This window comes from Gadus morhua, chromosome 4 (assembly GCF_902167405.1).
Source record: "Gadus morhua chromosome 4, gadMor3.0, whole genome shotgun sequence".
NCBI classification, from domain to species: Eukaryota; Metazoa; Chordata; class Actinopteri; order Gadiformes; family Gadidae; genus Gadus; species Gadus morhua.
Window position 1 is genome coordinate 8,844,318 of NC_044051.1, and position 24,867 is coordinate 8,869,184.

Here is a 24,867-nt window from a genome sequence, read left to right on the forward strand (position 1 = left end):
AGAGGCCAGACAAGTCATCATGGTATTGTATCCTGTATTGGATTTCCTCACTGTGGCAGTCATATTACATGAAGCACAGGGAATCTTCACTGCAGTGGGACTCACTGAGCATCTGTGGGCTGCAGATAAAAAAAAAAAATTAGTTAGTTATTCGTTCACTTAGTTATTTAGTATTTATTTATTGCTTTTGATAGATCATTTTGACACATAAATCAAACTTTACTTCTCCCAGAGGAATTGCATGTCATCACACTAAGACACTATTCCACCATCACGAGTATAAGATATTGGAATTGTTTATTATTCCAATTATTTTTATTGAGCTGTGATGTATTAAAGAAGTATCTGCCGAACCGCACCTTTCCAGTCTCGCGGCTCTTGGCTCTTATTTTGTTGACCTGGGACTCTGCGATGTCCGTCCTCTCCTGGGCTTCCTCCAGCTCGTGTTGGACCTTACGCAGCTTGACCATGGAGCAGTTGGCCTGCTCTTCCTGCAGGGACGAGGGGACCAGCACACACAGTTTCCTCAGACACTCCTGCAACCACGTATCATGGCTGTTATGCCGCGTGATGTCAACAGATGTGGTAAATATTATGGACCTCGCCATAAAGTTTAGCGCGGGGTACTATTCACATTGTCATCCCGTGTTTACATTTATATTACAAAAATTGTGCCTGCGTGAAAACCCCTTCTTAATTCTGTTATGCACGCTTTCAAGCTTATACAAATAGATACCAATTAAATGAATACCAATTTATACCAAAACATTTTCTTGACACTATTTTTTTTTTATGGATTTCTGTGCGTGCCTATATTTATTACAGTTTTATGACCTTATTACTGTGCTGCACTTCAGCTAAATGACACCTGAATGTCCCGTCCGTGATTAATGACAACCGAGTCGTCTCCTCTCCGTGTGAGTGATGGAGGAGCAGGGCCCTGGAGGGGTGAAAGGATTTGGGGGGCCGTGTCGGTGACTCACCGCGTCCTCCGCCTGCCTCTTGTAGGCCTTCACCCTTAGCTGCAGCTTGTCCACCAGATCCTGGAGCCGGGCCATGGTCTTCTTGTCCTCCTCGCTCTGTTGTCGCCAAGGTAACCACTTTGACTTTTTAACAGTTCATACATTTATATAGAAATGTTTTTTTTCAAAGTTTAGTTAAACTGTCGTCCTTGAGCGAACCGGAAACTGTTGTGAGTATAACAACAATTACAAAATGTTTTTGGTAGAGTTGGAAGGAATTGATAGAGATGTTTGGAAACATTTCTTTCTTCACATATTGGGAAGCCAATAATTATAAGAGAAGTCAGAACAGATGTGTCTTCTTCAGCCCTACCTGGTAGGTGAGCTCCTTGACTCTGCGTTCATATTTGCGGACCCCTTTGACGGCCTCTCCCCGTGTCCTCTGCTCGTTGTCCAGCTCAGCCTCCAGCTCTCGAACCTGCAGCCAGAAGAGGTGAAGGTTAACGCCAACTTATCAAATCAATGGTCGATGGGCAATCGTTTTACACGACAGTCCGAGGGTCGGGTGCCTGGGCCTTTGATGCCTGCTTCCTTTTCTCTCCAAATTTGTCAGACCCTTCTTTTACTCTTCGACTTTCTCTAGTCCATGGCGTTCAGTGACCCTATCACTACTGCATGCTGAGACTTAGTTCGGATTGTCATTTTGGGAGCGCAGGAGATTGTGCAGTAGAGAAACAGATCAGGGCCAGAAAAAACGTTACCGATGTTTGGAAGGCCCATCGGCCTACCGATGCGTCGGCCGACCGTGATCTGTCTTGGTATACTCGATCGCCAGTAGACCACTGTAGGCCCCTCGCGCAAGATGCTTGATTGAGTACTTAGTCGAGGCCTAAAGTCCTCGGAGCTACTCCAATATCCGACTCTTTGATGACATCTAACCTCATTCATTGCGGATGAACGACTCGGAAGTCCATCCAGTAGATGGCGTCCTTACCCTGGACTCCAGCTTCTGGAGCTGCTTCTTGCCCCCCTTGAGGGCCAGGCTCTCGGCCTCGTCCAGCCGCTGCTGCAGGTCCTTCACCGTCGCCTCCAGGTTCTTCTTCATCCTCTCCAGGTGGCTGCTGGTGTCCTGCTCCTTCTTCAGCTCCTCCGCCATCACGGCCGCCTGTCCACAACCACACATCCTGTTGGTATACTAGGCACACTAAAGTGTACTACGGCACATTCAGTGGTATACTAGGTATACCAAGTACAAATTTTGTGTACTAGGCATAATAGGTATACTAAGGCCTACTCAGTGGTATACTAGGTATATTTAGTACAAATATTGTGTACTAGGCATACTAAATGGTGTACTAGCTATACTAAGTACAAATATGGTATTCTAGGCATACTAAGTATACTTAGGCATATTAAGTGGTATACTAGGTATACTAAGATCAAATATGGTATACTAGGCATAGTATCATCATGGTAGCTACTTTATATCAGCACCGAAATGTGGAACAAAATGCCATGGCATTATTCAATGTATTATCATTATTAGTATTAGTACAAACTATTATTTGAACATAATTACGATTCCTCTACGATTCTCCCTACTCCCCCTACTCCTCCTAATCCTACGACCACTGCTCCTACTACAGCTCCTAAGGCCTCCTACGTCAGTGATGGCCTTCTTGGCCCTCTCCTCGGCGTTGCGGGCCTCCTGGACGGCGTCGTCCACCTCGCTCTGGATCTGCAGCAGGTCGCTCTCCAGCTTCTTCTTGCTGTTCACCAGACTCGTGTTCTGGACAGCACAGGTAATGGACGTCAGACAGACAGACAGGTGGACAGACGGATAGAGAGACGGACGGACAGAGAGACAGACGGATAAATAGACAGACAGACAGATAGACAGACAGACAGATAGACAGATAGACAGACGGAAAAACAGACAGATGGATAGACAGACAGACAGAAGGACGGACGGACAGATAGATAGATAGATAGATACATCAGTAGAAATATAGATGAATGTATACATAAATAGATAAAAAGAAAGTACTTTTTAATAGCACAGGAGATTACTTTGCCAGGCAGTTACAAAATGAAAGAACCAATATCGAAAATACTTATTACGGCGTAAAATATAAATGGAAACATAACTATAAAAAGAAAACAAGGACATAATCTAACACTAAATGCTATATTTGTATTACTATTATTCGCGTTTTTGATATCCCCCATATATCAAAATTGTTCTTTAATCTTTTTTTATACATTCATTGTATTTCTATAATTTGAGGTTGCCTTTTGAATATCTGGCAGGGGACAACCGATGTGACCTAGCCTCTTAGGCTAACCCTGGCCCACTTACAGTTGTCTGTTGGTTAGTCTGCAACGTCCCTGAAATGAACCAATCGATACACAGACGCTCACCTGGGAGTGCAGCAGCCCGGCCCTCTCGCTGGCGTCCAGCAGCTCCTGCTCCGCCGCCCTGCGGGCCCTCTCCGTCTGCTCCAAGGCCCCGCGCAGCTCCTCCATCTCGGCCCCCATCAGCCCGTTGCGGCGGTCCGCCACGGACGCCTGCTCCTTGGTGTCCTCGGACGCACGCGTGGCGTCGTCCAGGTGCAGCTGGGCGTCCTGGCGAGGGGTTGGACCGGGTCAAACCGGGTCAAACCGGACGGGGGTTTGGTTTGTGTGGTAGGAGTTGTGTTGGGTTTGAGGTGATGTACTCTGTTCTGCTGTACAGCCAAGTCAATTGTATTTTTATAGCACTTAGTTAGTGTTGTATAGCCCTCAGTCAGTGTTGCATAGATCGTAGTTAGTGTTGTATAGCCCTCAGTCAGTGTTGCATAGATCGTAGTTAGTGTTGTATAGCCCTTAGTCAGTGTTGCATAGATCGTAGTTAGTGTTGTATAGCCTTTAGTTAGTGTTGCATAGATCGTAGTTAGTGTTGTATAGCCTTTAGTTAGTGTTGCATAGATCGTAGTTAGTGTTGTATAGCCTTTAGTTAGTGTTGCATAGATCGTAGTTAGTGTTGTATAGCCCTCAGTCAGTGTTGCATAGATCGTAGTTAGTGTTGTATAGCCCTCAGTTAGTGTTGCATAGATCGTAGTTAGTGTTGTATAGCCCTTTGTTAGTGTTGCTTAGCTCTTATTTAGTGTGTATTTGTAACCCGTTACCTTGTGTTGCATAGCCTTTCATAAGTGTTGCATAGCCCTTAGTAAGTACAAGGACAAGGAAATAGTCCCCACGTCCCCTACATAGACCCCAGGGAGCGTCACCCTATCTTATGCCCCCCGATAATGATGATGATGAGACTTACCGACGGTTGGCATGAATGTTCATGAGGAATATATGTCATCTGCCCGTTATCAATATCAAATATAAATATGCTGGATAGATCAGTCTACCAGCAAACCCAGTGAACGGTAGCAATCTCCACCGTTGCTGATCTATCCGTCATAAATGTATGTGGACACGCCCACCTGTGATGTCAGAAGAGGTCGATTTTCAAAAACGGCTTGTAGCGGCTAATCACACGCACACCTGGTGGTCGAACATGTCCCCTTTAAGTATAACCTGCCCCTCAGCGTTTAGACGATTCAGAAGACGTCCCCGACGGTGTGTCCTCACCTTGAGCTGCCCCTGGACGTTCCTGAGCTGCTTCTGGGCCTCGGCCGCCTGGCGGTTGGCGTGGCTCAGCTGGACCTCCATCTCGTTCAGGTCGCCCTCCATCTTCTTCTTGACGCGGAGCGCGTCGTTGCGGCCGCGGACCTCGGCGTCCAGGGTGTTCTGCATGGTCTCCGTCACCCTCTGGCCGGAGCGCCTCACCTGCTCCACCTCGTCCTCCCGCTCCTTCAGCTTGCGCTCCACCTCCCCCTTCACCTGGCTGAGCTCCAGCTGCGCCCGCAGGATCTTGGACTCCTCGTGCTCCAGCGTGCCCTGGGTGGAGGAGGAGTGGGTGGAGGAGGTGGGAAGGTTACTGAGAGCTAGGGCTTTGACTTTTGCCCAAAAATCATATTCTAAAGTTTGTTTGTTTATTAATATTAATATTCTAATATATTAAAATATTTATTAATAATATTTTGACCATTAAATACCTTCAGTAAGACCTGGATTGGGCTTCGCGAGGTTTGTCTACTGCGTTGCTATGGTTACCGGTCTTAAGTGTTCCAACGGTTTATTAGGTTTCTAATAAATCGCTGTCTAATCGATACTTCACTCACTGCCTCTTCCGTGGTCATTACAATATTATGAATAGACTGCGTCGGGGTCTCCGACGTCTCTCCCTCGTGGCCTGCCCATAACAGGTTCGAATATTAAGGGCTGCCTAATATTCGTTCGAATTTTGATTTATTTTTTGATATTCAAATTATATTCGAATAACGAAGTTCGGAGTCAAAGCCCTACTGAGAGCTAGAAGGACTAGCGTCTAGTGCTTCTGGATCTGGGTCCGAGGGCCTCCTGATCTGTGAACCTACCCAGGGTTGATGAAGGATGGGTTGATTGATGGAGGGATGAAGGGATGGGTGGATTGATGGAGGGATGGATAGATGGATGGGTGGAGCTGTTACGACATCAGATCACACAGAAACAACATGTATGTTTGAATACTCTTATAGTGTCTCATGACTGATTAATTAGAGCATTCATTCATTTATAGGTATTTGTAACGGACTGATTAGTTGATAGATGAGTAATAATATAGTTACATAGTTAGAGTTTAGTTTTATCCTACTTTTATAAAATTCCCTTTATAAAATATTGCTATGTATGGATTCATCTCTTTTATGTTAACTGTAGTAGGGGACAGGTCATTTTTATTTACAATTATTAATACGATGATCCTCAGAATAGAGTGGATATTAACCTGAAATAATACATTTTTCCAATATGTTCAAGCACATACCTCAGCCTCCTCCAGAGCCGACTGGATCTCGTGCCTCTCCGTCTCGGCAGACTTCTTGGCCTTCTCCAGCTCATGCAGGCTCTTTCCCGTCTCCCCCATCTGCTCCGTCAGGTCAGTGATCTCCTCTGTAGAGTACGGGGGAGAACACATTCATAGAATACATTAATAATTGGATACATAGATAAATCAATAAATACATCCAGAACATTACAGAAATAATAAAAATATGGAAAGATCTAAAACAATTAAACAAGGAAATACGTAAGCAAAAACATTTGTAATGAATAACTTTATTGATTAAAATAAATCAAATAGACGAATAAATAAACAGAAGTTTAGCCCAACCGACACATGAACAACGACCACAACAGCAACAACACCAGTCACTTCGGGTACACAAAGACAACAACAACAACAACAACACCAGTCACTTCAGGTACACAAAGACAACAACAACAGTCACTCTGACTGCGTGGTGGAACCCACGCTGCAGGTTCTTGTTGTCCCTCTTCAGGGCCTCCAGGTGCTCGAGGGCCTCCTCGTAGGAGTTCCTCAGCCTGAAGAGCTCCGTGCTGAGGCTGCGGCTCTCCTTCTGGGCCCCGTCCAGCTCCGCCTGGCTCTCCTCGTACTTCTGCTTCCACTCACTCAGGATCTGGGCCGCGGAGTCGGCGGGAATCACAAAGGAGCTTTGGTTTGAACTTGACATGTTTTGTGGATAAGGCAATAGGGGATAATGGTTTGGTCACCATTGTTTAGGTTAAAGCACTTTGTAGACTATGCTTTTAATTGTTGGGTAGAAATAAAGCTGAAAAAAGTAATATTAATAACAATTATTATTATTATTAGTTATAGTAATAGTAGTATTAGTTGTATTATAATAGCAGTAGCAGAAGTTTTATTCTTTGTATATTTTAACATAGTTTTACCTTATCAAAGGTTCTTTGCTTCTTGTCCAGGTTGGCCGCCATCGCATTAGACTTCTCCTGGTCAGTCATGAGGTCCTCCACCTGCAGTACAAACATCCACTCACAATGACTTACACTCATGGTAGTTCGGTTAGGAACTGTACTACTAACCAATCATGAATGATAGCACATTCATATTCTAACCCCTTCCTCCATCCAGATACATTTCCAAACAATATGCATTAAACTTGATATATGCTACTGACATGTGTTGCGTCTTCCCTTTCTATGTATTGAGCTGCTTGTTGTCTTCTACTCTTCTTTTAAGTTACTTTAATTTGATTTCATCATTTTACTATTGAATGGAATGACTATTTGACATGAAGGAAGGGTTCTATGGACAGGAAGGGGGACCTCTGACCTCCCCATGCAGTCTCTGCTTGGTCTTCTCCAGGGAGGCACACTTAGCGTTCACCGCCTCGATCTGCTCCTCAGCCTCCTGCAGGCGCTGGGCTAGCTTCTTCCTACAAGGGGAAACTAGAAGTTAAACTTGGCTAGCTTCTTCCTACAAGGGGAAACTAGAAGTTAAACTGGGCTAGCTTCTTCCTACACGGGGAAACTAGAAGTTTAACTGGGCTAGCTTCTTCCTACAAGGGGAAACTAGAAGTTAAACTGGGCTAGCTTCTTCCTACAAGGGGAAACTAGAAGTTAAACTGGGCCAGCTTCTTCCTACAAGGGGAAACTAGAAGTTAAACTGGGCTAGCTTCTTCCTACAAGGGGAAACTAGCTGTTAAACTGGGCTAGCGTCTTCTTACAAGGGGAAACTAGAAGTTAAACTGGGCTAGCTTCTTCCTACAAGGGGAAACTAGAAGTTAAACTGGGCTAGCTTCTTCCTACAAGGGGAAACTAGCTGTTAAACTGGGCTAGCGTCTTCCTACAAGGGGAAACTAGAAGTTAAACTGGGCTAGCTTCTTCCTACAAGGGGAAACTAGAAGTTAAACTGGGCTAGCTTCTTCCTACAAGGGGAAAATAGAAGTCAAACTGGGCCAGCTTCTTCCTACAAGGGGAAAATAGAAGTCAAACTGGGCCAGCTTCTTCCTACAAGGAGAAAATAGAAGTCAAACTGGGCCAGCTTCTTCCTACAAGGGGAAAATAGAAGTCAAACTGGGCCATCTTCTTCTTACAAGGGGAAACTAGCTGTTAAACTGGGCTAGCGTCTTCCTACAAGGGCAAACTAGCTGTTAAACTGGGCTAGCGTCTTCCTACAAGGGGAAACTAGAAGTTAAACTGGGCTAGTTTCTTCCTACAAGGGATAACTAGAAGTTAAACTGGGCTAGCTTCTTCCTACTAGGGGAAACTAGAAGTTAAACTGGGCTAGTTTCATATTTGTCAATATTTTATTATTTTATCATAATCTTTTGCGGGTATGACGAAGCAAAAGTACCCCCTGGAACCTTCTTCCGTTCGCCCCAGGCTGCAGTGTACAGCACCGCAGTGCCCACCAACACAGTGTCCTCCACCACCTTGCGACAGCAGCCACTCACTTGGCCTCCTCCAGCTCCTCGGTGCGCTGGATGGCGTCCGTCTCGTACTTGCTCCTCCAGCCGGCCACCTCACAGTTGGCCTTCGACATGGCCCGCTGGAGCTCCGCCCTGGCCTCCTGCTCCTCCTCAAACTGCTCCCGCAGGAGGTCACAGTCGTGGCGGGCCGACTGGACGCTGTGCGCCAGGGCGTTCTTTGCCTGGAGCGCCGGGGAGTGAGATGGGGTCAATGGATGATTGAGTGAATGTTGTGTTCTAGGATGTTTCTAAGAGGGTGGTGGAGTGGCTAAGGGTTAAGAAGAAGAAGATAAGGATGATACTTCTTCTTTCGTCTTCTACTTTGTCTAGTTATTGCATTAATTAAACAATTAACACATACGAACAAACAATGGGTACACGGCACACACACACATCGGAGGCTATGTCAAAATAGACAAACTACTCCCGACAGCCAGCTTGTCGGGACGAGTAAGGGTTAGGTATCTTGCTCAGGGAAACCTCAATACTCAGCTAGGAGGAGCCGGGGATCAAACTAGCAACCTTCTGTATTGGGGATAAAAACGTTGAAGGTATTAGACCAGATAGGAGTGTACTCCGAGTGAGGTGACGTCTGACCTTGATCTCTTCCTCGGTGTGTCTCTTCAGCTCTTCTATCTGCTGGATGGAGGCTTGCTTACCCCTGGTCATCTGGGACAGGAGGGACTCCTTCTCCTCCAGCTGACGGCTGAGCTCCCCTATAGGGTGGTACAGGACATCATGGGAGGTCAGTGCTGCTTCTCAACCTTTTTTGCTCCGTGAGCACAATTTTAGCTCTGAATCTTTAGGTCCCTTTATCCTAGAGAGGTGTTTGAAATGCGAAACGATTTGTTGAATATCTGTAGCTTATAGGTAAGCCTGCTCCCCCATGTGTATATCAGCCGACCCCAAGGTAGGGACACAGTTTGGAACGTTTTAAAGCTGTGATCCTATCCCCATGGTAAGGTAATTTTGGCACCAGAGCTGACCAAATATATTTTGCACAAAAATAAGAGATACTTTTTCATTACCTCATTAAATATCTCATTACCATGTCAAAAAAACGGTTATTCATCTATATATTTCTGTTTGTAATTAGAGTACCCCCCCCCCCCCCCCCAAATAATGAATCCCTGGTGCTTGGAGGTTGAGAGAACGTCGGTTTTATCAGCCTATATATATGTAAGGCATAATGTATAGCAGGCCGGTGTATTATCGCATAATAAATCTTTGTTGTCCTGTTAGATTCTTCGGTTGAAAAAAGCATCAGCAAAAAAGGTCTGTTATTCTAAGCAGAGTTCTTCTATAAAGAAATAACTGATTAATGGCCCAATCAGAATCGAGCATTGGACAAAGTGTAATAAAATGGCCCGTTGTTGTCACCATTCTCCGTCAGCAGCCGGGCCCGTTGAGCTCCCAGGTCGTGGTTCTGCCGGAAGCTCTCGTCGCTCTTGGCCTTCAGCTCACACAGCTGGTCCTCCAGAGAGCGACACTGCTTCTCCAGGTGGCTCTGGAGGAACGTGTGAGAGCGCAAAACAAACATCAGCACGGAGATGACATACATCGAGATCTTCATTCATGCCAGGCGGGTAAGGATGGCTACAATTCTACATTAATGAATTCATTTGAACAGGATCGGGGAGGATAGTCCACTGTTAGATGTTCCACTCCCAGCCAAAAGTTCTTGGGTGTTCGATTCCCAATGTTCACAGTCTACCTGTTGACCATCCTTGAGCAAGTCGCTCAAAATAACTCATATCAAAAATCCCAACAGGTCTCTTCCGAGTAAAGGCTTAATTATGGTTCCACGTCGACGCAACGCAGGGGGGTTTACGGACCCATTACGTCCTAGCGGACCCTCCTTGCGTCCGACGCAAGGGCCTGACGTGCACCTCCCAAAAATTGGAACCTTGTAGCAGGTTCACGACTGCGTCGAAGCATCTGCGTTGCGTAGACGTGGAACCAATACAGAGCCTTAAAGCCTACGCCGAACGACCGCAAACATCAAACCCCAAATCATTCATCACCTTGGCTTTGGCCAGGGCCTCCATGGTGCCCGCCAGGTCGTCCACCTCCATGCGGAACTCGCTCTTCTCCTTCTCCAGCTTCTGCTTGACGCGCTGCAGGTTGTCGATCTGCTCGCCCAGCGCCGCCACGCTGTCCGCCTGCTTCCTGCGCAGCGCGGCCGCCGTGGCCTCGTGACGCAGCGTCGACGCGTCCAGGTCCCGCCGCAGCTTCTGCACCTCCGCCTCGCGCTTCTTCCCCGTCTCGGCCTGCGCGGCCGTGGCCCCGCCCGCCTCCTCCAGGCGCTCGCTGATCTCCTCCAGCTCCCGGGACAGGTCGCAGCGCTGCTTCTCCACCTTGGCCCGGGCGGCCCGCTCCGCCTCCATCTCCTCCTCCAGCTCCTCCAGGCGGGCCTAGTGGGAGCAGGGGTGGGGTTGGGGGAGAGTTGGGGGGAGGTGGAGCGGTGGGATGAGGGGAACACCACCCGGAAACAAGGAACCCCAAGGAACGGATCAGAATTGGAGGACATTTTGATGTTTTGTTTTTCAGGGCAAGTGTTGAATGTAGAACGCACTTTGAAATGGACCACCTCTGTGAAAGGTTGGAGTGCCCTTGTGGTTGACTCACTATTATGCACTCCACCCCTATTTAACAATTCTATGCTCTGCACTCTGCTAAGTTGTTTGGAAACTTGGTTATGCAGTCCTTGAAATTATTTTCGAGCTAATCCAAATGTGTTTGGAAAGGATCTTCAGTATTGGATGGCCGGGTAAGGCAAAGAAAAAATGAAGGAAGACAGTGAAATGAAGGCTGTGTTCAACCTGCAGTTCTTTGATCTTCTTCTGCAGCTGTGCTCCCAGACACTGTTCCTCCTCTATCTTGCTCATCAGCTGGTTGGTCTCAAAGTCTTTCCTGGTAAAGACACAGGTTGAGTTTTCACAAGGATACCAGGTAGAAACCACAGTTGCAAAATCCATCAAATCGGATGTACTGTATTTAGCCCAGATGGGAAAATCTGCTAAATTGGCAAATGTAACTTTTTTATAAAACATTTCCTACTTTTTGAGCTTCTCCTCAGACTGCTGCTTGTCGTTCTCCAGGTCCATGATGGACTCCTGGGCCAGCTTCAGGTCTCCCTCTAGCTTCCTCTTGGCTCTCTCCAGGTCCATGCGGGCCTTCTTCTCCTGCTCCAGAGAGCCCTCCAGCTGCCAAACCAACCAGGCAGCACTGTTAGGAGCCATCTTGGTTCAACATGACTGACAGTCACTATAGGTTAACAAGTCTTTCCTACGCAGGAAGTCTGGCTGGTGGAAGCTTCCAAGGGGGGGTAGTAGGGATTGAACCAACAACCTTCCATCTGGGACTTGATCCCTAACGTCTAATCTATAAAAACATATCTAATCTGTCACTTCAGTCAGACACTTCATTGATATTATCTGTATCTCATGAACTGCAAATGTGAGCACACTTATATATTATGGGACGTATCAAAATGAGAAAATCTAAAGAAAGGAAAGTGTGGCAGGACTCACGTCGTCGACCTGCTGCTCCAGCTTGGTCTTGGCCTTGGTCAGGACGTTGACCTTGTCCTCCTCCACCTGAAGGTCGTCCAGGGTCTGTTGGTGGGCCTCCTGCAGGGCCTTCTTCTCCTTGCTCAGCTTCCCCAGGCTCTCCTCCTGGTTCGCCATCTCCTCGCTCAGGTTTTTAACCTGCCAGCGGGTAAAAATACAATGAATAACTGTACAGTTTTAGCAGTGTATTTATTTATTTGTGTATTTTATTTGTTTTTTATGTATCTATGTGTATGCATTTAGTTTTGTAGAATAATTAAGAATAATTACATTTTTGTAATAATTTTTTTATTATCTACAACTCCCCCCCCCCCCAGCAAATTTTTCTTTAATATATTCTATAGAAAAAGGAATATTTTATAATTCTTTATTTTTCTAAATTATTTTCCAAAAGTTATTACTCAAAATATGAAAAATTCACCCTTTATGTTGGTTAGAGATGCGGCATTACATATTAAAAGCCTTTCGTCGGGGACCCTAAACCAATGAGCAGCAGCATTCATCGAGACTTGTGCCCCAGTCCTCCCATCGCCCAACACAACCCCCCCTCCCTCCCACCCTGCACCTTGTTCTCCGTGGCGTGCTTCTCCTTCTCCAGCTTGGCCAGGGTGAGCTCCAGGTCGTCGATGTCCCTCTTCAGCTCCGAGCCCTCGTCCTCCAGCCTCCTCTTCTTGGCGGTCAGCTCTGCGTTCACCTCCTCCTCGTCCTCCAGTCTCTCGGTGGTCTCCTTCAGCCGGGCCTCCAGCTGGATCTTGTTCTTGATCAGCCCCTCGCAGCGCTCCTCAGCATCCATCAGACTCTCTGATTCCTGGGGGGGTGGGAGCCACAACATGGGTAGGCTTAGCTCAGGAGGGTAGAGTGGGTTGGCTGGTAATCCGAAGGTTGCTGGTTCGATCCCCCGGCTCCTGCTTGTTGAGTGTCGAGGTATCCCTGAGCGAGACACCGAACCCTTACTGCTCCTGACGAGCTGGCTGTCGCCTTGCATGGTTGACTTAATGTAAATGTAACACCGTTACAATCAAGGGCCGATGCCAGACATGTTGACTGGAGCGCCCTTCAAACACAAAGGGCTGTCGGGAGCGCTTCAGGAAAAACGTCTATGAACCTCGGATTTCCTTTCAAGGATTTGAAAAAGTACATCTCGTTTCGTCTTGTGTAATCTTACGTAGGCGGCAATCAGCGTTTTTTAAAAGGTTAAAGGAGAAACATTTACATACGAGGACAAGACAATCAATAAAATGTAAATAGAAGTAAGAGATGAAATGATAAATATACCGGTGGGGATATATTTTGTTATGTTTTTATTCAAACCTTTTTTAATGAGAAGCTGCAAACATTTGAGCCCTGATTTAAAAGTATAATGTTTTGAAGCAGACATGAGATATTTTAGAAGTTTCTTTAAGATATGGGGAGGATTAAAAAACGTAAAAGCTGGTTAATCACGCCTCGTTCAAACCTAGACAACAGTGAGATTCCCTGGTGAGAGACATAGTGGGTTCTAATCAGTCAAACGCACGCAATGATCGTTCTGATTGCGTGAACTCAGACTAAACTCACCGATGAAATCTGGAGCTGCAGTTCGTTCTTCTCCTGCAGCACGCCGACCAGCTTCTCCTCCAGCTCCTTCTTGCGGGACTCGGCCTTGGCCAGGTTGGCCTTGCACTTCTCAAAGTCCTCCTTCATGTTGACCAGCTCCTTCTCCGTCTCGGCGCTCTTCAGCAGCGGCTTGATCTTGTAGTAGACCTTCATCCAGGGCCAGTGCTTCACGTTCATGAAGGAGCGGATGTTGTACTGGATGGTGAGGATGGCATCTCTGAGCAGTGGGGGTCGAGCGTCATGATTATCATTTGATCATTGAATTACAGTTTAATCATTTGTTTTAATAAATATGTTTATGTGGCGCTTTTCCCTGTACTCAAGGACACTTGACAAAGTCCGAAAATATTGTCATTTGATCATTGAGTTATAATTGAATTAATTTGTTAATAACTATGTTTATATGGCGCTTTTCAAGGTACTCTGTGAAACTTGATAAAGTCAGATAGTACAAGCAAATATCAACAGCATAGTATAGTATGCTGTGGGAAAGACTACCACTCCTACTGTCTGGGGTCTTATCTTACACACAAAAAGGGATCAAAGTGTCTCCCAAATTAACAAATGGTAAATAGTAACGAATTATGAATCATAAAATATCCTCCATCTTGTTTTTGGAGGAGACCCTGACCTCCTCTCGAATCTCTTGTGGAACTCCTTCCGGACGACGAAGGAGCGACAGAGAGCCTGGATCATGGACACCAGGGAGGCCAGCTTGTCGTCCCTCATCTCCTCTAGCGCTCCCAGCAGGCCTGCCTTGAAGAACACCTGCAGAGCCCAGACACACGCCATCAACCAGCCAACATGCACAGAGGATCGTCACAGGGACATTTGATCCAGTGAGTGGATGTTGATACGTGTTCCATACATTGATCTCTGGTTCATCATTGGGGGAGCATTGGGGAATGTAAAAAATAAAAAAATAAATGCAAGTGACCAAACTTGAATACAAAATTATTAATACAAGATATCATTTAAATAAGAAAAAATAGGATAATGCACATGATACAATGATTATAAATGATGATTTGTAGTAGGGTACGAAAGCCATCACATATTTGGTTTGTTCTGGGCAATGTTGCAATAATAAAATGTATGTGTGGTCAAAGCGTTCCTTTCGTGACTCACCTTGGTGTGCCCGAACTTGTACTCCTGGTGGTCCACGTCGATGGAGCCCAGCAGCTTCTCTGAGGCCTTCTTGTTGTCGATGAACTGTCCCTCCGGGATCACGCTTGCATTCAACACTTTGTACCTACAATCAAAAGGGATGCCATGACTTCATATGACGTATGTCAATGTATCAGTTATATCATTAGATAGCAAAGCTTTAAATAAACCAGGCGATACCTTTAACTCTTTACAGTTTAGCAACCCTTTTTTAAGATCTCTTCCTTAGACGTCATATCTCTGCGATTTGACCCATCTCTGTGAATAAGCCGCTGCCCGGTCCGTTGACGGACTAAAGCATCCAGGAGCCGTACCTCTGCTTGAAGTCTGCGTAGGGGATCCTGCTGGGGAAGCCCTTCCTGCAGATGCGGATGCCCTCCAGCACGCCGTTACACCTCAGCTGGTGGATCACCAGGTGGTTCTCCATCAGCCCTGTGAACACCGCCAACCCAGGCGTTAGTCAGGGTCGGACCGCACCCGCTGGGATGGGATCGGCAGGGTGCGGTGGCTGGGGTGTCTGACCTGGAGTCTTGGACTCGTTGGGGATCAGGCAGCGGACGAAGTGGGGGTGGGTGCTCCTCAGGTTGGTCATCAGCTTGCCGAGATTATCCTGGATCCCATTGGAGAAGGTTAATGAGAGTGAGTGGGGGGGTCCTTTTTGGGTTAGAACTGTTGTTTTTGCTGCTGTTACACGAGAATTGTGTTAATGAATCATTAATTAAGTAATTAAGATGACATATTAGATACACTTTTAATTTGATTATATACAATTTGATTACATTAGAATAGATCCAATTAGAATAGATTGGATCATTTTATTGTCATTTAGCACCAATGGCTTCAGGCAGGCTGAGTGAAACTGCTTCAAATGCTTCAACCAGAAACTAAACAGGTTTGAAACAGAAAGAGTTTGGAACTCACCCGGAACTGTGACGACACCGTCTGCATGGAACCGCCCTTCTTCTTCGCCCCTTTCTTGCTGGCGTCTGCTACACATCAACAACAACAGAACAGCCATTGAACGTATAGCTGTAGCAAAGGGGAATTATAAATCAACATTTTGAGGAGGGAACAGTTAAGGAACAACCGATATTTCAAACAAAAAGTAATCTCTGAACAACCAATAGGAAGGGGTTGTCTTATTGGTGAATTTGGATTGGCAACCGACTGATAACAACTGGTGATCACTGGTTTCCATTCCAACGCGTTACTCTTGGAGGCCCTTATCAATACATCCCCTCAGATACACACATGTTGTGGTGTCTGAAACTCAAAGCCACCAGCGCTACCTTCAGTCACAGGGGCGGCGGCGTACAGCAGCCCCAGCAGTTTGCAGGAGGACTTCTGGTATATCTGGACCACCGAGTCGTTCAGGGGGTCCTTGTTCTTGTCCAGCCAGCCGCAGATGTTGTAGTCCACGGTGCCGGCGTAGTGCACCAGGGAGAAGTGGGCCTCCGCCTTGCCCTTGGCCGCCTTGGGCTTCTGGAAGGCGCTGTTCTTCCCCATGTGCTGGTCGTACAGCTTGTTCTTGAAGGTGGTGTCCGAGGCCTTGGGGAACATGCACTCCTCCTCCAGGATGGAGAAGAGGCCCATGGGCTGAGCGGGGGGGCGGAGATGTAACCGTTAGAAATGGGGATTGTGTGTCTGACGCTGTGTGGTCCCACATGCCTTTCACCGATAGGAATCGATGCAAACCTCTGCATTCAAAGTGTTCCAAGTCAGAGTGTTTTTATTTATCGTACGCACGATGTGACACAGGGTCATTCTGGAGAAAGCAATTGTTTTGACAAGGCAACCATTGCAGTAGTTTCTTTTACAGTTAAAGACACTAGTAATACAAAACTTTTTTAAATATTAATAAACCAGGAGCAGGTGTTACAGTTTGAATGAGCAAGATTAACAGTTTTGAATCATTCACCATCATTTAAAGAGAAACCGCCATGCTAGGCTTTATAAATTAAAGAGTACTGCTCAAACGCAAGTCGGACTATTGATTGACAGAATCTTTCTGATTTGGACCAATGCATAACAAATATCCCAAACCAATGATGTCACTGTTCCACCTCTTATAAATGGGTTGAGGTTGCTGACTGCAATTCTTTCACCAGACCTTTAGTGATATCCTACAAGCCAAGGTGTGTCGAATACGTGCATGACGACCACAACTCGTACCTTCTCGATTAGCTCAATGCAGGCAGCCAAGTCCATGCCGAAGTCAATGAACTCCCAGATGATGCCCTCCTTCTTGTACTCTTCTTGCTCCAGCACAAACATGGTGTGGTTGAAGAACTGTTGCAGTTTCTCATTGGTGAAGTTGATGCACAGCTGCTCCATGCTGTTGTACTGGAAAAACACAAAAGTAGAAAAACTAAAACCAAACTAGGCCATTCTCAATTCACCTGCCTCTCAACTGTCCATGAATCCGAAGTTAGACAAAACTAGACCAAACTATGACACATCGTTCTCCATTTAACTGTCACTCAACTGTCGAGGAATCAGAAGTTAGACAAAACTAGGTCAAAAACTCTCCCGTCATTTTGAATCCAGAAATGTGAAAGTTGACCTAGTTGTGTCTCGTCCCTGGTCTCAATTCTCCTGGAGGAGGATGACACACACAACTAGGTCACCACGTTTCACATGTGAAGACGTCGACCTGGTTTTGTTTCTCGGGGGGGGGGGATCTCACGTCGAAGATCTCGAAGCCGGCGATGTCCAGCACGCCGATGAAGAAGTTGCGTGGCTGCTTGGTGTTCAGCATCTGGTTGATGTGGACCACCATCCACAAGAACATGCGCTCGTAGATGGACTTGGCCAGGGCGCTCGCCGAGTTGGTCACCTAGGCAACCACCATAATCGTCAACATCATCATCATGACCACAAACATTATTTTCTTCATCATCACCATGAACGTCATCATCGTCTTCATCATAATCACAATCATCATCATCATCATCATCGTTATCATCATCACCATACACATCGTCTTATTATTAATGACATTATAAGATGACATTAAAAATGTCATCTTCGCGATAAACATAATCATTATCATCATCATCATCATCATCATCATCACCATCATCAGCATAAACGTCCACAGCCTCTTCCTCATAATCACCATAAGCATCCTCATCTTCATCACCATAAACATCCTCATCCTCTTCAGCATCATCACCATAACCACCAGAATGTCCTCCTCCCCCCCTCCTCCCCAGCCTCCCCCTCCTCCCTCTCACCTGGGGTACCGTCTGCCCCTTGGTGACGTACTCGTTGCCGACCTTCACGCGCGGGTAGCACATGGCCTTCAGCATGTCGGCCGAGTTCAGCCCCAGCAGGTACCCGATCTTATCGGCCACTGGAAAGAGGAAAAGGTTCACCGTTGGATCCGAAATGTCACTTCCTAATATGTTGCAGATTGTCATCAAAGCATTGGGATGTAACGGATGGGTTTTTGCTTTAAAAGGAAGACGTCCCTTATGTTGAATCATTTAGCAGTCGCTCCTATGGGGAATTCAGACTGAATATTTCAATAGATTATATTACATTAGATTATAAGAAATTATATTACAGTACATAGGATTAGAATACATTGCATTAAAATTCATCACTTTCGTTTTTGATTATATTCCATTTATTTATTTATATGAGCAAAATGTAGTATAATTCAACGCACAACATCATGGTATAATACCAGATGGTTCCAAATAGGGTGTTGTGATGACATGAAGGGGTAGGGAGGGGGGAACCAGCTGATTCAGCAGTCACGGGGTGGATGGGTTCGAACGCAGAACCTTTCGGTATGGGAGTCGAAATAACCCTGACCACTAGACCGTCCTTGCCCATTGAGATGGATCAGGGGTTGTGTTCTGGGTCTGACCGTCCGTGCTGTCGGGCTCCGCCTGCTCCTCGCGCTGCTTCTGCTTGAACTTCATGTTCCCGTGGTGCATGACCGAGCCGGTCAGCTTGTAGATGCTCAGCTTCTCCTCCGAGGTGAAGCCCAAGATGTCGATGGCCGTCTGGAGGGGCGGGTACAGAGAGATAATGGTGCATGGTTTTCAAACGTGTAATGCGTTGTTAAAAACGCTTCATCTGAGATATTATGGAAGTTCGATGTCTGTATTTAAAAGGGCCAGCACACATTAATAAACATGAGCATCAGACTTCAACATGTAAAAGTGCAAATTTTCATCTGTAGTCCCTGGCAAGTTGATAGTTTAAAAAAAAAAATTATGGTTAATCATACCTCATGGACTTTCTTAAGTTGAGATCAATGGTTTGTGGCTGTACATAAAAGTTTGATATAGATTATATTTTACACTCACTCGAATGACTAAAACATTTTTGGTTATTTAGGTGATTTTTAGCACTCTAGACTTCCATCGTCGCGCAAAGGTAAATGAAAAGAGCCATCAAGCGCTATCCAGTTAAATTAGCCTCTTTTCAACTCTTTTCAAATGATCTCTTCTGTCCTAAAATTAACTCACGACTCACGTCCGTGGCCACCAGCTCCTCCTTGTCGTCGATGCTGGCCACGGTGATCTGGCCCTGGCTGATCATGGGGAAGTCGTAGGGGTTGGTGGTGATCAGGGTCATCTCTGTTAAGGGGAGAGAAGGGGGCACAGTGTGGACAGTGTTGGGCGTGGTCCACGTTTACCTCTTCCTCACAGAGTAGCTGAACAGTGGAGATTTTCAGTCACTATTTTATCCAGTGGACTTCAATTGGGATACATGTTGTCATAAAGGAGCAGGAAGGAGTTTGGGCTTCTTGCTGGGACTAGGGGATTGAACCTTTTAGTTTCCAGCACCCTAACCAATGGATATTCCTGCCACTACTGGTTACACTGGTGTTACACCAGTGGCATAAGTAATAACTGACTAATGATAAAGAATGATGAGGTGTGATTTCCCTCACAACCACTCATTATATGAAGGCGATTTTGTTTACTTGAGAAGCACTATATATCTGTAATGAAATATAATTATAACTAGAACTGCAAGCAGTTATGCAGGGGTCCAAGAAGTGTGCATTTCGCCGGCACAACGCGACAAGAAATGTGCATTTCGCCGGCACAAAGCGAAGCATGTGTTCAAAACGCTACCCTGAACCTGTGGATACAAAGGATTTGACCGTGGTAGGAGTAGCGAGAAGTCAGTGTAGCGTTTTTGCGCCAAAATGTTGTAGAAGATATACAATTTCCTCGTTTATTGCGCCCCCTAATGGCGAATTTTTCCGAATTTTTTATCGAACGACATTAAGGTTAACACCAACATGTGTTTCAAATTTGGACTCGATCCGATGTCTAATTTTGGATTTCTTTGGATTTTTGATGTTCCACGTCTAATTTAGCTAATAAACCAATATTCAAAACGCTACCGTTTCGTCGTCAAAGGTCGCATCAAAAAAGTGTCTCATGCATTCTTTGCGTGTGCGTCTGAAGATGTCGTGTGCAAAGTTTGGTGTCGATTGGTCAAGAAATGTGGGAGGAGTAGCGAAAATACAGTTTTGCGGTTTTCGCGATTTAGCGAAAAATATTCCTAGACGCAAATGGGCGTGGCCTATGCCAAAAGATGCAGCAGACTCCAGTGAATATGTGGGTACAAGTTTTTGACTGTGGGAGGTTCGGTGTGGGAGTTATAGCCCCAAACGCATCTTTCCTTGGTATAGCGCCACCTAGTGGCCGGCGTGTCTGGATTTGGTCGTCTGCTTAGAACTCAGGGCCCTGGATCTAGTCATGCAATTGGCGTGTCGGCACCATTTACGGTTTGGGCTGTGGGCACACTTTTAGGATTAGCATGTCGGAATAATAATAATCCTTACAAAAACAATAGGGATCCAACCTGTTGGCTTGGACCCCTAATGATGGCGGTAGCAGAACGTATAGCACATATAGAAGTGTACCAATCAGCTCAGGCATGTGGTTGGTCATCATCTGATAGAAGATGTGGTAACCCCTCTCGTCTGGGAGTTGAAAGGTCACGCGGGACTTCTCCAGTAGATCTGTGGGGGAAAAATACGAACCACAAACCCTTCTGATTCAGTCGTGCTTCTGTGTGCAATACCATAGGAACTGGATGGGATATCACAGAAACATCCTCAGTTTGTGTGAATCCATCCTGAGAGATAAGCTATATTGATGGGCATACGTTTTTTTATATGTGTGACTGACTCACAGGTCTCAATATCAGCGCTGGCCAGCTTGCCACTGGTTCCAAAGTGAATCCTGATGAATTTACCCTGCAACAGAAAACACAGGAACTTAGGATTGTTGGGCTAGTAGTTTAGTTACACTTGAGCAAAGAAAAGTCTGATTTAGAATAAAGTGGGATCAAGCAGTCCTACTATGTTATTGGAGAACTACAGGGGGGGACTGCACAACCCGAAACCAAAAACTGTAAGGGGTGGAATCATGCCTTGGGCCCTGCTTAGTTACAGAGATTTTCTACCTCAGAAATGTATTTTGCCAGACTGGATTAAGTTTTCAGAAGCGAATTCAATAAGTGCATTCCTCCTGGGGCCAGTCAAACAGTGTCGATTTGATTTTTTTTAGTAACTGCTGCTGGCCAAATTCAATTACGTGCTTACAGATCCCTGCCTCAGGCAAAATGATTGGCCCAAAACAAAATTGAAGCAAAATAAATGAAACTCCCTGTTCCCCCAGAATGAACTTTTCTGCCATCAGACTTCGGACAGTCATCTAAAGTCAGATTTGTGAGACATAGACACACAGGCAGCTAGGTACTTACGAAGCGAGAGGAGTTGTCGTTCCTCACGGTCTTGGCGTTGCCGTAGGCCTCCAGTAGGGGATTGGCAGCAATGATCTGGTCCTCAAGAGACCCCTGGATCCGAGCAGATCACAGTTATATAGTAGTGTATGTGTTATCATAAAGAGGAACACCTGGTGTTTGCTTGCCTGCTAGGCCCTTACACTGAGAACTTGGAGGTTGTTTCACACGTTATGAATCAAGTCTCACGTGATGGGCCGAATCAAAATCCCACCTGGATTTTCCCGGCAGTCTCTTTCTTCTTCTCTCCTCCAGCCACTGCAATTGTTGCAAAGTACTGGATGACACGCTTGGTGTTCACCGTCTTCCCTGCACCGGATTCTCCACTAGGTAGCGGCACAAACAAGACTCAGGCCTCGGATACCCAACACACACACACAGGCTGGGGGTTTGATATCGTCATCGCTTTGAGGTACTTACGTAATCAGGACAGACTGGTTCTCCCTGTCTACAAGAAGAACATGAAAAGAAAGCACAATTTTTATTTAACATCAGAATCCAACTCTAGAACCTGAAACCAGAATCCTTTACATAATCCGATTACACAAAAACATGGAATCCGAAAACAGCAATCGGATTCCCATTCAGCCAATCCTGGAGCCCGTACCGGTCAGCATGTTCTGATAGGCGTTATCAGAGACGGAGAAGATGTGGGGAGGAGCCTCCATGCGCTTCTTCCCCCGGTAGGCGTTGACCACTTCCTGGTCGTACACAGGAAGCCACTTGTACGGGTTCACCGTAGCGCAGAACAACCCTGAGTAGGTCTGGGGAGCACGCGGAGACCAACGGTAATGCTGTGATATTATTGATCGATTCTGGCTCAAATCAAAGCACCAGGGTTCGGGGTTCGATTCCCGAAGAGGCCAAACAAATAAAAATGAACCACTGTTGTTATTGTAAACTAGCATTTGCTAAATAATATTTTGCTTATTCTTTAAAACAATTGTGGCATTTTATAAACATTCTTCATGCCATGGTTCCCAACAGAATATATATGGAATTGTTTTTCAATGAAAGTGTATCTCAGCTCCAAACACAGAATATTGAGTCAATTGTGTCCTTTGATGTGCATAGTGGCATGAATCATTCATTTGTGTTTGTCAGGTGTGTGTGTGCGTGTGTGTGTGTGTGCATGTGTTCGTGTGTGCGCGTATGTGCACGTGCGTGTGTACGTGTGTATGTGTACTTGCATGTATGCGTGTGTGTGCGTGCGCGTGCGTGTGTGCGTTGTCTCACGTAGATCATCCAGGCGGCATAGCGCTCCTTGAGGTTGTACAGCACGGACGCCTCGTTGAGGTAGGTCATCATGGCCATGTCCTCGATCTTGTCATACTTCGGAGGGTTCATGCTGGACACGTCGTCCTCCTTCACAGTCCTGGTCTGGAGCACAAGAGGACAATGAGTGTGTGTGGACATAGATGTGTATCAAGGCTGATTACTAGATATACTGTACATAGGGATATTAGTTCACTTTTTAGATATGGTAATGAAAATGCATTGTCGCTGCTGTTGAGCAGCTTATATAGTAACTATACTATACAACTATACTAGCGCAGCTTATGAAATAATTACTAGTATACTTACCAAACTTTACTACAAAGTCAAAGTCAAAGTCAAAAACACTACAATGCAACTATCTCTCCTACCTCTTCACTGCTGAGTCGCTTTTAAAATAAAGTCTTGCTTACCATCTAAACCATTGGTTCTCAAAGTGCGGCCCGCGGGCCAATGGCGGCCCGCGGAAAAAAAAGAAGAAGAGAAAAATTCCTGGCGGCCCGCAATGTAGGTACAATTAATTTTTTATTATATCAAAATTAATTCATACAAAAATAAATAAATATAAAGAGAAAAGTCGACTCTCTCTTTCAATTAAATCCCCTTACATTTGTTAGTTTTAATCCGAATGTACATTTCTTTGAAAGGATGAACCTCAGTTTCGTGATTTAGATCTGACTTGACCTCACTTCCAGAGGTCCACGGTGCAATGTTTTTTTTCACCACTGGGATGCTGACGGCGTTTCCCGCCTAATTTGTATTTCCTTTGGCAGCCCACAGTCAAGTTGTGGGTTCCTAAATTGGCCCTCCGCTGTCAAAACTTTGACAACCCCTGAACTATACATTCCAAATGACCATAAACACTAGGGTCCAAACGACCGTGAACGATACGATCTAGCCGCTGAACCTCACCTCCTCACGGTGTCGCAGCTTATAATATAAAGTGTTATATACCACCTAAACTATACAACCCCAAACAACCATTAGCACTACGATCCGACTGCTGAAGCCCAAATACTCGCTGTGGAGCAGCGCCCCAGCCCAAAGCACCATAAACACTAGGATCCAGCCGCTGTGCCCCACCTCTGTGGAGCAGTGCCCCAGCCCAAAGCACCATAAACACTAGGATCCAGCCGCTGTGCCCCACCTCTGTGGAGCAGTGCCCCAGCCCAAAGCACCATAAACACTAGGAACCAGCCGCTGTGCCCCACCTCTGTGGAGCAGTGCCCCAGCCCAAAGCACCATAAACACTAGGAACCAGCCGCTGTGCCCCACCTCTGTGGAGCAGTGCCCCAGCCCAAAGCACCATAAACACTAGGATCCAGCCGCTGTGCCCCACCTCTGTGGAGCAGCGCCCCAGCCCAAAGCACCATAAACACTAGGATCCAGCCGCTGTGCCCCACCTCTGTGGAGCAGTGCCCCAGCCCAAAGCACCATAAACACTAGGATCCAGCCGCTGTGCCCCACCTCTGTGGAGCAGCGCCCCAGCCCAAAGCACCATAAACACTAGGAACCAGCCGCTGTGCCCCACCTCCTCGCTGAGGAGCAGCTTGACGGTGACCTGGTCCTTGTCCCTCTTGACGATGGTGGCCTTCAGGTACAGCTCCTTCTCGTCCACCACGTAGCACGCCGCCTTGGCGTCGAAGGGCCGCGTCTGGGCCTCGATGCGCTCCTTCTCCGGCTTGCGCAGGAACACCGCCGCCTTGCCGTAGGCCGCCATCTCAGCGTCCGTGCTCATGGTCGGGTCTCGCAGCTGCTTGGGCGGGAAGGGGGGAGAGGGATGGGGTGGTTTCATGTTTTTTTCAGATTTGGTTTTATTTGGTTAAGTTGTACTGTATGAAGTTGGATTTGGATTAGAAGCCCCTAAACGACATGACGTTTAATTTAATTGGATTGATTCATATTAGTTAAGTTGATTATAAAGTTGAAATTTGTATCGATCTCATTAGGTTACTGCATATCATTGCTAGACTATTTTACATTTTAATACATTACATTATGATCAATTATATTATTGCATTAGAATTCAGCACTTTATATTTGATTAGTATAATTCAATGCACTGCAACCTGGTATAACAGATGGTCCCAAAGCGTGTGGTGATGACATGATTGAATTGAATTAAGTAGCATTGAGGATGGGTTGTCACTT

The 24,867-nt window shown here is 46.1% G+C and overlaps 1 protein-coding gene across 1 annotated transcript; it reads right to left on the reverse strand.

Moving 5' to 3' along the window:
- Positions 1 to 27: 27 nt before the first annotated feature.
- LOC115541906 (myosin heavy chain, fast skeletal muscle) lies at positions 28 to 24,461 on the reverse strand. Its single transcript, XM_030353832.1, has 40 exons — positions 24,248 to 24,461; positions 22,678 to 22,821; positions 22,049 to 22,205; positions 21,862 to 21,889; positions 21,656 to 21,767; positions 21,403 to 21,495; positions 20,830 to 20,893; positions 20,558 to 20,656; positions 19,150 to 19,253; positions 18,536 to 18,674; positions 17,895 to 18,013; positions 17,345 to 17,494; positions 16,831 to 17,001; positions 15,948 to 16,254; positions 15,580 to 15,647; positions 15,181 to 15,268; positions 14,973 to 15,090; positions 14,620 to 14,743; positions 14,123 to 14,259; positions 13,453 to 13,708; positions 12,461 to 12,703; positions 11,857 to 12,033; positions 11,384 to 11,529; positions 11,146 to 11,236; positions 10,348 to 10,737; positions 9,704 to 9,830; positions 8,921 to 9,039; positions 8,309 to 8,505; positions 7,186 to 7,288; positions 6,786 to 6,866; positions 6,346 to 6,511; positions 5,860 to 5,984; positions 4,584 to 4,892; positions 3,384 to 3,587; positions 2,626 to 2,751; positions 1,957 to 2,127; positions 1,336 to 1,440; positions 984 to 1,079; positions 360 to 491; positions 28 to 119 (listed from the first exon to the last, which is right to left on the reverse strand). Exons 1-40 carry the CDS (start codon positions 24,452 to 24,454, stop codon positions 102 to 104), a joined length of 5,811 nt encoding a protein of 1,936 aa, XP_030209692.1. The 5' UTR covers positions 24,455 to 24,461; the 3' UTR covers positions 28 to 101.
- Between the last annotated feature and the right edge of the window lie 406 nt (positions 24,462 to 24,867).